This window comes from Ascidia mentula, chromosome 3, assembly GCF_947561715.1.
Source record: "Ascidia mentula chromosome 3, kaAscMent1.1, whole genome shotgun sequence".
NCBI classification, from domain to species: domain Eukaryota; kingdom Metazoa; phylum Chordata; class Ascidiacea; order Phlebobranchia; family Ascidiidae; genus Ascidia; species Ascidia mentula.
The window spans coordinates 18,288,326-18,300,055 of NC_138568.1; the positions used below are offsets into that span (position 1 = coordinate 18,288,326).

Below are 11,730 nucleotides of genomic sequence, written 5' to 3' on the forward strand. Positions count from 1 at the left end.
AACTGGTTGAGAAATGAAGTTGGGCAGCGCCTATCTACACATTGTGGGGACAACTGCCTTTTTCTCTTCCCGTCAGCAGATCCAACGACCGGGGGAACTCCCGGAGTCATTTGATATGTTGAACCAAGGTTGGTTCTGGCCACGTCCTTTTAAATCAAGATTCAAATTCCTGTGAACGAATAAAAGTTTGTTTTCCTTGAATCGCCTGTTGTTTCTATGGTTAACGGAGACTCAGTAACAGATTGTCCTGTAAACGAAGCAACAGCACTTCTATGGCGTATTTTAAATCTAGCAACCTCAACATCCACTATTGTTGTGCTTGTGTTTGAATGAATTGCTGCATATGAATTTGACCGTATTGTTGTCCGCGATTGGAAAAGACCGCACAAATACCTGTGCTAAAACAAGTATGATTCTATAGGATTGTTGGATTCCATACATGAGTAAGTCTTCCCGTTAAAAAGCTATGAACGTAAAAAGATGAACGGAAATTGGTGCGACACTTAATAACACCACATTGTACCAATTTGAATAGTTAAATTTTCCGGTTTATTGTACTCTCTTATTCGTGGTAAGATTTGCCAAGGGTTCAAAACTTTATAAAGTTATACTGTGTGATCATTCCCCATAGAAATAGTATCGTATGTTTGCATAGCTATACAAAGGAAAAGTGTTACGTATAAATATTACAGCACTGGCGCACCGCAAAACCCATCGAAACATTATAGTTTGTGAGTGCTGTATATTAATATACATATCCATGTTATATATATTGTGTTAACTACAGCAAGGATTAGCCCAATGACATCTCTACATAACAATGGCCACACAACGGAAACGTGTACTCCGCGCGATAAGCAGGAAGCCGGGGTACACAATAGCTTACAATGAATCATAAACTATTCAAAAATCCTCATGCACTCAACGGTCTATGCCTTGATTGTGTTAATGTTATTCGATAAGAAATATTTATACGTACCAGGTTGTTGCTGTCGAGGGTAAGGTCTAATTATTTTGGTATTATATTGCTGTCGCTACTAGACACAATGTAATATTTTTGGAACTTTGGCAATCAAACGGTGTTGGCGTTGTTAATTTTCTTGCGTTTTACCTTTTTTTGCCCGTTTGAGAGCCGCACCTTAACGCTAATGAACCTTCGTTGTGTGGCGAAACGCCGTTGGATTAATAAATCAACGTTTAAAAAACCATAGGTCGGTTACATAGAAATTACTTCAAGGTTGTTTGACGCTGTTAGCATTGAATCTGCAAGGTCATCTGCATGGTAAAATAGCAGCATATAGCAACGTTGTTTTCTTCAATTAGAGGCAAGAAACCATAATCCGTGATATTTAACAAATACCAACAATCTTCTTACATGCAAATTATCCGCGCTGTAGATTTTGAGGCGATCGACCATCGGTCTCTCAGATATAAACGGTTCATTTGGATTAGAAATTCTGTCAGAGCAGACTCGTCGAATGCGTATGCAATTTAACGTCTTCTTTTCAGAATTGATACACTTGTACCGTACAAGTTGGTTTAGGTGAAAAAGAAGAATGTTGGTGGGTTTCGTGTTTCTAATTCTCTCAGGGTTCCACTTATTCGGAGGTAAGCAACATCATAACGTATGCCTCTGACTGCTTGAGAGTAAAACACAGTAAAGTGATAACGTGACGTTGCTTTCGTTTAGTGGGCTGCTGTGGAGAGATAAGGGTCACTATTTCCAGTCCCAGATTTGTAGATCACTGAAAATACATTATTGGTTCCACTGTTGGCAGACGAATTTGCTTATTAGCACGTTGAATATATTTGTGTTGGATTAACTCGTGTGGCCTTGAAATTAGGTATTTGTGGGCTTCATGTTTACTGTTTGCCGTTTGGGTATTCAAAGAATACATTTTATTCACGTGGGAATTATCCTGTACAGATCGGGGTTTGTTAAAGAAATGTCGTGAGACCTCATAAAAAATGTGGCATGTGACGGTTACGAGATCGACAGCGAGAAATTTGGATTTTCGCAAAAGCACTAAACCAGCAGACACGAGGGGCAGAAATGTTGTGTTTATTCTCTCTGCAATGAATTTATAGTCATTGAAACAAATTAGTGACTGAAGGTCATATTTTTATGTCACTGGTGCCAAGGTGTTTTTTAAAGCATAAACTCGCCTTATATTTTGAATGCGGGGGTTTATAAGGAAAAGAACACTATTCTTTTCGCCCTAGAATATATTTCGCTAAGTTTCACATACTGATGTTGCAAACTTGTTTATATGCGTAAATTTTCGAGACATCCACAATAAGCAAAACTTTGAGGTGAAAAGATTTAATTGCCTGTTCAATAAGCCACAAAACACGCCAAACATCAAAACCGTACACACTAGAAGTACAAGCTACAGTCTGTCACATGATGCAGACTGATCCTTAAGGTCGGTCGCCTAGTCGTCATTTGCAGCTGGGGCCCAGGACCATGCACACAATACCAAAAGTCATTTTGAGAACTAAACCGTTTATTGTTCTGTTGTTACTCAGGTGTTCAAGGTCAAACGGTCATCAACGTCCCACAATTCCACGCATGCCCAAATGAACTGAAGATTGCGAATTACTCCGTTTGCATGGACGCCATGCGCGATCATAAGTCGGATCCAAGTGCGCCATTTATTTTCCATTTTCAGTGTAAGAATTGTTGTATAATATGTTTGACTTCCTCACTTATTTGCCGGTATTGGGTAAAAGGCGAGGCTTGGTTACTTTTAAAAGGAACATGTGGTTTTCAATCGACGTCGATTGTACTTTAAATCATTTTCATTTTAAATATGTTTCTGCCTTGTGTTTATTACTTCCTTCTCTATCAGGGAATGACCCGTGCACCGAACACATTAACAATGAATGCTTCTATGACGCTCTACATAACGTCTACGATTGTACGTGGAACGCGACCAGCTACGAGGTTGCCTGCGCATGCCCGAGTCCAGGATGGAAAGAGGGGAGAATAAGTGATATTTACCTCCTTGGCAGGGATTGCGACGGTAAAACATCACAGCAAGTTTGTGTTTATTCAGGCCTGTATGCAAGGCCAAGGTTGTCTCGCAGATGAAAATTAAACACATTTGTGTATCAACGTCATGCGGGTGTGCATGCGGTAGAATTAAGTTGAGGTAAGGTTGCAGTAATATTGGACATCTCATCTCCAAGTACATACAGTCCAAATATTGGCCAGCTACAGACAGGGTGTGTACACGCACTGTTTCGACCTGTAAGGTCTCATCAGTGCAGCTGTTGAAGTGGCACTATGCTAGCTTCTGCAGTAGCAGGCACACTAAATTCCACATTGTGGTACCGTTCCGGTCAACGTCGATCTGTTGGGTACCCAAAACTGCGTGCCGAACAACAGAGACGAACCACTGCGGAACGCACTATGGCCAAACAGATCTGCTTGGTAACCGATAGCGCTAGAGGCAAAAACACCAATGCATTATATGTTATGGCTTTTTTTTGCACAGTCCAAGTAAATAACGGAAAGCATTAATACTGCCTTGGATCTGCCACCAATTAAGCTGGTGGTTCATGTTTGTAAACATTCACATCTCTTTTTCTGCACTTAGACGTCGATGAATGTGCCATGGAAACAGACATCTGTGACCCGTTTAGGTCAACCTGCAGCAACACGAACGGTAGCTATGTTTGCGTATGTGCAGCAGGGTACGTTTCCACCATCAGCAGTCCCTTCACCTGCTCTCTGTTGGAAGATTCTGACGCCTGCGACATCAACGCCGAACCAGTCTGTAGTCTTAATGCTACGTGCGTTAGCATAACACGTAATTATGATTTTTACTACAAGTAACTACACCACGATATTATTGAGGTTTCTTGAGATTCTAGATAGTTTTAAAGCAAACAATTTTGTTTGGGCGATTTTTTGTGACTTTAAACGACAAGTTAAGGGCAAAACGTCTTTACTTGGGAGTTCTGAGATATTTGGGGTTTTTATCGCATTTAGATAACATTGTTTAGCGGGCGAAAAAGGTTGGAAAACACTACTCTAATTAGGTCAGTCATCCTGCAGACTATACTTCACAGGTGAGAAGGGTTGCTACATCGCTGCGTCAAACTCGGCACTATCTGCACCAGCTGATCTTGAATCTGCAACTTTGACAGCCTTTGAATGTATGGAACATTGTTTCGGCAACACTACATATGCGGCATTGGTAAGAAGATTGTTTTCGATTCTAAAATAACAGTGGAATCGCTATCAAGCTGAATCAAAGCATGAAGGGATTTAAAGTGCATGTGACACGGAAAAATAAAACATGTTTATAATTAAACTAAGAGATGTTCATAACTTTAAAACATTTTTGGCGAAAAAAGTAGCTTGATACGATGACTGGTTTCTAAGATTCAGCTGATTAAAGTCGCACTTTTACCACTGCGAACGAAATCCTGCGAAAGCGAGATTATTGTTGCGTGACATCAAAGAAGACGCTTTGAGAGTGTGAGTGCAGCAAGCCTTATGCATAGAAATGGAAAACATTGTAAAACTGGTTTAGTATAGTTTTGCATTAAATAGGGGACAACAAGTGAACAAGTGCAACAAACGGATTTTTATGTTAATTTGAGCTGCAGACAGATGGCCACTGGTTCGACCTATAATGTCTTATTTAGTTGTTTAATAATAAAACAGTTACTGGGACAGGGTGTTCTGGTTGTTACAGCATTCATGATCGCTAACGTGATACATGAACTTTTGAAAACACGACAGAGACAAACCGTTAGTTTAGCACTAGCTCTGTCGTTTTGTCCACTCACAGCAAAAGATAGAAGTAGGTTAATTGAATTTTGTCCGCCGAAAAAGGCCGATTAAATGAGCGGATTATGCAACACAGTTATTCTGTCATAGTACCACTTTTTGCCTGGCAGCAGCGTTGCCTAAGAGTTCGGGTCATAAATGATTTATTTAATTTGCCAAAATCAACCACTATTGTATTTTTCGAGTTTGTATAGTTTGTAACTATAGAAATGTTGGAATCGTCAAATTAAAGTCAACTCAAAGGCGAGGTTAAAGTTATGACATCACACCCAAAATGACGTCATGTTATGTCACTGAGCAAAGAAACGCACCATTCCCGTCTTATCGAAGTACAGAGAAATGTCGTTTCTGCAAAACCCTTTGGTCTTCCGATAATCAGGGACAAATAAGTCTTTGTTTTGTGACGTCACAGTGACATATTTTTGTGTGATGTAAAACCCTGTCCTGACCTTTGAGGTCAGACATAATCTGTGGATTCTCCTATTTTTGAAACTACTCGATATCTGCAATGTAAGGTACCTTCTCCTATCTAAACAATACATTTTTTCAACGCGAGCGCTTTGTGTGATGTCATTTCCGCCTCAGCGCAATAGGTTTACGATTTTTGGTCGCCGCTACTTTTCGTGCAGTGTTCTACATTTCTACTTGACGTAGAACCGTAAAACTTTGGATATATGTATGTTGTAGGTATACCTTTAGTTTTACGCAAAGTTGTCATGGCCGTGTCATATGCACTTTAACCTTATGTTCGATAAGAAAGCTGTGTAGGTCAAGTAAATGCAGTTGGTCGATCCTGCCTTGGCGTAAAAATGTAAATCAAAGATGCATATTAATTTTTTTTTTAATGTAGCAACTCCCACAAAATAAGGAAACCCATTTCCACCCTTTGTCATTCGTCTATAACCCGGAAGGTGCAGTTGGGCACCACAAATATAAGAATAGTAGGCTTTGTAAACTATTTTACCCAAACAATACTGTAGTTAATGAATTATTTGACGCATACCATACTATGGCAAACATTGCGTATTTTATGTAATGCAGGCAAAACACAAATACATTTTGCTGTGTAATAAACGTAGTTGAAACACTATACTAAGAGTTCTCAAAAAGTGCAATATCTGTTTGTTGTGAATTGACTTTTAAATTTAAAAACTTAAGTCGTTTTAGGAAATGCTATTAAGCCTACAACAACCGAAACACGATAGCTGAGATCGCCTCACTACGATGATGACCATACTTGGCGTCAATTTAAACAAAATGTGAAAGCGTAAAAGTTGTTAAACTATGTTGCAAAAAGCATTCGCGCAACAAATTTTTTGAGAAAGTTGTTCAAACAACTCCCTGTATAAGATTGTGTTTTCTAATAGGAGTTGTTCAAAATTAGGTTACTCTGTTGGACACAAATCTATCACGAGATTCTAATAATACAAGCTACTTAAATCGCACTTACATTTTGGATTGACTTTTTACAATGTTTATTAATTGGAGGATTTTGCAACACTAGCGTGCATTTTAAGAGAGGAAAAACGAGATTTTGTGATTGTTTTTGTTTTTGATTTTGTAATGATTTTTATGTTTTTTTGCATGATGCCAAAGTGGAACACTGTATATTGCATTCTACATTGTAAATTCTAACAATTTTCTTTTTTTAGGTGAACACTTCGTGTTACTGTACAGACACATACCCCACTGGCAACACGGCGGCAGCCAACTGTGATGTCTCCTGTGGCCCTACTGCTAATGAGCTTTGCGGAAGCAGTGATCGAATCCATGCTTCCTACTATCAAGTTGGTAAGTAGTAGATTTCCTCAAACTTGCAAAGATTGGAATTTGTGTCAAGAATATACAGACCATAGTCCGGTGGTTTTATAAGTTTTTGGCCCATTTTAAATTTGAAACATGTCAACTTCACTAAAATCGGCCACTACTTGTGTTCGCATTTTCTACTCCCGGTCAATTCGAAGTTAAATGTAGTGATAGGCGCGTCACTCTATTGGTTCACATTGTATGAAACCTCCACAAATAGTTTAGCCCTGCTCAACTGTCGGAAAATCTCCACTTCAACCAATGTGAAAATTTAACTTTACTTTAAAGTTTGAAAACTCAGGGCCAGTCTCATGCACATCCGACTGATTTAGGGCAAATTTTTAAGGCCAAAAGATCGAATCAAATTGTGATATTGCTTACCTGAAGTAGGCGTATACAAGCTCCATATTCTGTCTATAAGCATTTCCCAGGAGCCTGTCCCAGAGCTCACTTTTGCTGCTTAAGTGTTCCAAAAAATACGATCAACAATAAGTTGTTGCTTTTCGGTTTCAACAGGTCCCGACCATACTTGCACGTGCAATCCCGGTTTCGAAGGCGACGGGCAAACTTGCTCGAACATCGACGAATGCGCCACTGCCACGATACCCGACAACGCACTGTGCGTTGACCTTGTGAATGACTCTCTCATAGTTTGTCATTCCACCTATATTTTCAACGGATCTGGTGAATGCGTTCCTTACACAGGTAAAAATTCTCCTTAGTATTATCTGTGCTAGCCTGAAAACTTTCTAATTTTTTTTTATATTACTGCATACATGATACAACAACTTGGTTACATACAGTAATAACAAAACACTGCCTTATTTGTGCAACTAAACTCTGTTCTCTTCGTGGCACTATGGGGGAACTATACAGAAGACTGAAACATCATTCTCCTTGGTGCAGGTCAATTTGTATAAGACAAACTGCCTTGGCGTTTTGTATGTAGAACTGGATTGCGGCTCAATCGACAACCCAGAAACAGACAGCACTTTAAACAGACTTGAACGATGGGCACCGGACTGCTCTAGGGTTCGGTTTTTAAACTGTGATGGATCAGGTAAGATAACCTCCTCGCAAGCTAAATTAATATTGATCAACTAACTGACCTTAATCTAAAACATTTTGAATTCTAAATAAAAAAAAAAAAACAGATAAATTTATCATACGTTGTATTGGCAACCACAGGCCACACTGCAAGCTTTACGTAATTTTTTTGCATAGCATATTTCCAAAACAGACGCAGACAAAAACATTAGATAAACAACAATCTAATCACATCAAGTTGTCCACTTGCACAGGAACTGCAGAGGAAGTTGAGACCGGAACAACTGCAGGATCGAGTGCTTGCATGTCCGGAAGCCTCGTGAGCACTTACGACGGCGACTCTTTTACATTCAGCCAATTTAACACTAACATGAGCTGGGCTCTGTTGACACCAGTTGTTACTTGTGGGGAAACTACGTTCTCCGTGGTGTAAGTAAAGTTGTGTCCAATTGTCACAAGCCTCCTAGCTGTGCGGCTGCTGATGCGCTGCGTGTTTAACATAAGGAGTCTGAGTTGTATAAACGAGAAACCGATCTTTGTCATAGCCCAGTATCTTGTTCAACTAGAAAAGAAATTGTTTTTTGTAAATATTAAACCTGAAGCGGGTGCCTCGTAGCGTGTATTTTTTTGAAATGCGCGTCGTTCCCAGAAAACGCTTAATTGTTTCGAAACTCGCAGAAAAAGGCAATCCTAAAATCAAAACGTATCACGCTTCAGTGAATTCAAGGGTGGCATCCGCCACAAACCTTTCATTTTATTGATTAACCGCTTGTGCATATCCTAAAGATATACTTGATCAATAGAACAATGTATAAAACACCAATAGCTGTTAATAAATTCCCGTTTGCGTGGGGACAAGGTCTCTTCCAATTTTATTGATTTGTTAAACATACGTTTATACACAAGATGCTATAATAGTAGTTTTGCAAAAATCAACAGTTTGAATAGCTATTTTATAACAACAACTTTTCATGTCAGGGGATAAGTTTACGACGGTGAAAACGGTTTAAAAGTGGAATATTGAAAGGTTGCAATAGCGTAACTATATCTGCAATTTTCCTTTGGTTTTGCCCAGATTGGATAGGTCTGTCCTCAACGCTGCCGGGTTCAACCTCGCAAACATGGCCCTTGGTGATTTCCCATTCAATATGGATCCGACAAACTACTCATCCGAGTGCAGAGGACGACGTTACGCAGATTCCGCCGGACTCCGTTACATTTTCGAACACGATTTCTCGGATAAGTGTGGAGTGGTGCGGGATGCGGTGGGTGTAATTATTTTCTGTTGTATTGAGATAAAAAGTCACATTACAATCATTGAGATGCAGATAGTACTGTGTATTGTCCATAAGGCCAAGAACAACGAACTATTTTTTATATTGAGATGCAGACAGGGCCACTGTTTCGACTTAGTAAGGTCCCATCAGTGCAGCTGTGGTTCAACTTGCAACGATCTTGTCAGCTAAACAGTCGGTAAAATACGTAAATACCTATAGGTGGCCCTATGTGAAGCTCACCATAAAAAACGTTTTTCGCTCGACTTCTTATTCTTCAACAATTGTATCTGTAAAAAAATGTAAGATTTTTTAAACTTCAATTCTTTTCACAGATGAGCAGCGATGAGGAAATCATTACCTTCGTTCTTTCTGGTGTGTTCGGGTTGCGAGGACCAGTCATATCGAGACGGACCGTACTCAGATACGAGATGGACTGCACCTACTCTAAAGCGAGAACTCTATTGACTCCGGTCAAATACCGCTTCTATACACCATTGCGAAAAAGAAGGTAAACTGGTTGTTTGGGCTAAAAATGTTACATGAAGGTGCGAATGTCATTTCTCTGTGCGACAAAATTTCATTTACAATGCGAAACACCTTTCATAAGTCGGTTGCAAGCATTACTTATGTTGTACTGAAAATGCATGACCTTACATTTCCATGTACATAATTAGCAAATACGGAATCGCCCAAACATAAATATCGCCAGGAAAACTTGCGACATGTTGCCGACGTTGTAAGTGACAGTGCATAATGTAGATATTATACAACTTCAGTTTAAAACACTTTAGCTTGTTTTTACGATACATAATCACTTGTGTAGAAACGCATAAAATAATAATGCAGAAGAAGTCTTGGTGTGAGTATTTCTTAACCATTAGAAGAGTTTACATCAATGTGTGTCTTCACAGAGACCTGCTTTCCGCCGACAACCAACTCACTCTTCAAGCAAAAAGTGACGCAACGTTTTCGTCGGCATTGGACATCAGCTCTCCTCTAATAAAAGGAGACATTGCCTACCTCGAAGTGGATTTACCTTCCCTGAAAGACAACTACGCCCTCCAGTGGCTGCAGTGTTGGCAAAGCGACTCCGCGGATCCAAAATTGGGAAAGAAACGAGTTATTTTGGAGAATGGGTTAGTAGAATCTTTTAAGGTCGTTGTCAAAGTAAAGGGCATTGGTAGTCAGCATGGCAAGCAAATCTTAGAGAAAATCATCAGTATTCCCAGCACAGCGGATAAGAAATACAGCACCTACCAAACGCAACATCACGAGCGTTTAAATCAAATGAACATTGTTGGCCATAAAAGAACATCCGGCCGAACAACGTTAAAATTTGGGCAACTCTAGCAAATCTGTCTTAGAATGGCGTCTTGACATCGAACTTAGTTTCAAAAATTTCGTACAGATGTTTGGCATCGAACGGTGACAAACTGGAGAACTCAGTTACGATTTACAAGAACACTGCAACCAAATCTCAACTCGCTTTCTCCCCAACTTCCTTCTCCGGTGGTGAGAGTGAGGATATTTACATTCACTGTGTGGTTAACAAGTGTGACCAAAGTGGGGATCAAACTTGCTCGGAGGTAACATATGTTATTTGTGTATTTTACACAGAAACGTTAAATTATTTTTTTTACGTAATAGTTACCAAATTAATGCGCACTTAGCGAAATAAAGGTAAACATCCCCATTAAACACATTTGAAAACTTAGAAAACACCCACAATATATCTGCAATTACTCAAGTAGCAATGTGAAGAAAAAGTAAAATAAAATTTGCTAATTTTCTTTTCTGTGTGAAATCACTTTTTTCTTGCAAGAAATAGAATGCTTCTTTAACCTAAAAACCGCAAGAAAACTGTATTTATTCACACAGTAAATATTTAAAGCTGTGCTGTTGACAATATGCAAGCACAAAGTTTGTTTTTCGGTTAGCTCTAGGCGATTTTTACGAAATATTAAATCTATTATGATAATTTTGCCACACACGCTGTAACAAACATTTCTCCTCTAAGGTTTGCGCCAGTATCGGCGGAGATGACAAGGGTTCAGTAACACTCCTTTCAACGACCGAAATGGTGACGAGCGGAAAAATTGTGTTGAAAGATGTTTGTGGGGGTAGTGGTAATGGTGGATGCGAACAGTTGTGTTCAGTGAGTGAAGATAATAGAGCAGTGTGTGGGTGTGTGAGAGGATTTCAAGTCGACCCAGATGATTTGAAAATGTGCAAAGGTGAGAGGGTCATTAGCTAAGAAAAAACTAAGTTATGTTTAATATAATGAAACAGCAAAGCAAAGATGCTGCAGCAAAGGATGAGATAACCACACCACATTACCAAAAGATGTCGTCTTACATTTACTAATTATTGCGATTGAAGACAACTGTTGCCAAAGTAAACACGAGATTACGAGATGTTTCCGCTAACCCGCTGTCCGTTTTAATGATATTTCAGGATTTTTCAGGAATTAAATGCACAAAAGTGCACTTTAGCTTAAATATGCGACGCAAGCTGCTTTACTATAATATCTCAATACAATTAATTTAATAATGGTTATTCACAATATTTTTGTTGGAAGTCACTTGAAATCAAACAAAACATCTTTATTTTGTAGCTGTTCCATCTTCAAGCCCAGCTTCCAGAAGTGGTGATGGATTGAAATGGTATTACATTGCCATCCCTGTGGTTACAGTATTTCTAATTACCGTGGCTTTGATGGTGGCCCACAAAGCTCGAAAACCAAAACACAGCTCCTACAAGATGCCAGACCTTGCTTTGGGAGATGATGATGAATAG

The 11,730-nt window shown here is 39.3% G+C and overlaps 1 protein-coding gene across 1 annotated transcript; it reads left to right on the forward strand.

Annotated features, from left to right (window-relative positions):
- Positions 1–13: 13 nt before the first annotated feature.
- Positions 14–11,730, forward strand: LOC145895855 (uncharacterized). The gene is made up of 15 exons (XM_082984636.1): positions 14–128; positions 2,530–2,673; positions 2,853–3,026; positions 3,603–3,815; positions 4,078–4,205; positions 6,457–6,595; positions 7,127–7,315; positions 7,560–7,670; positions 7,912–8,086; positions 8,733–8,922; positions 9,267–9,442; positions 9,846–10,070; positions 10,343–10,520; positions 10,952–11,168; positions 11,549–11,730. Exons 1-15 carry the CDS (start codon positions 14–16, stop codon positions 11,728–11,730), a joined length of 2,556 nt encoding a protein of 851 aa, XP_082840762.1.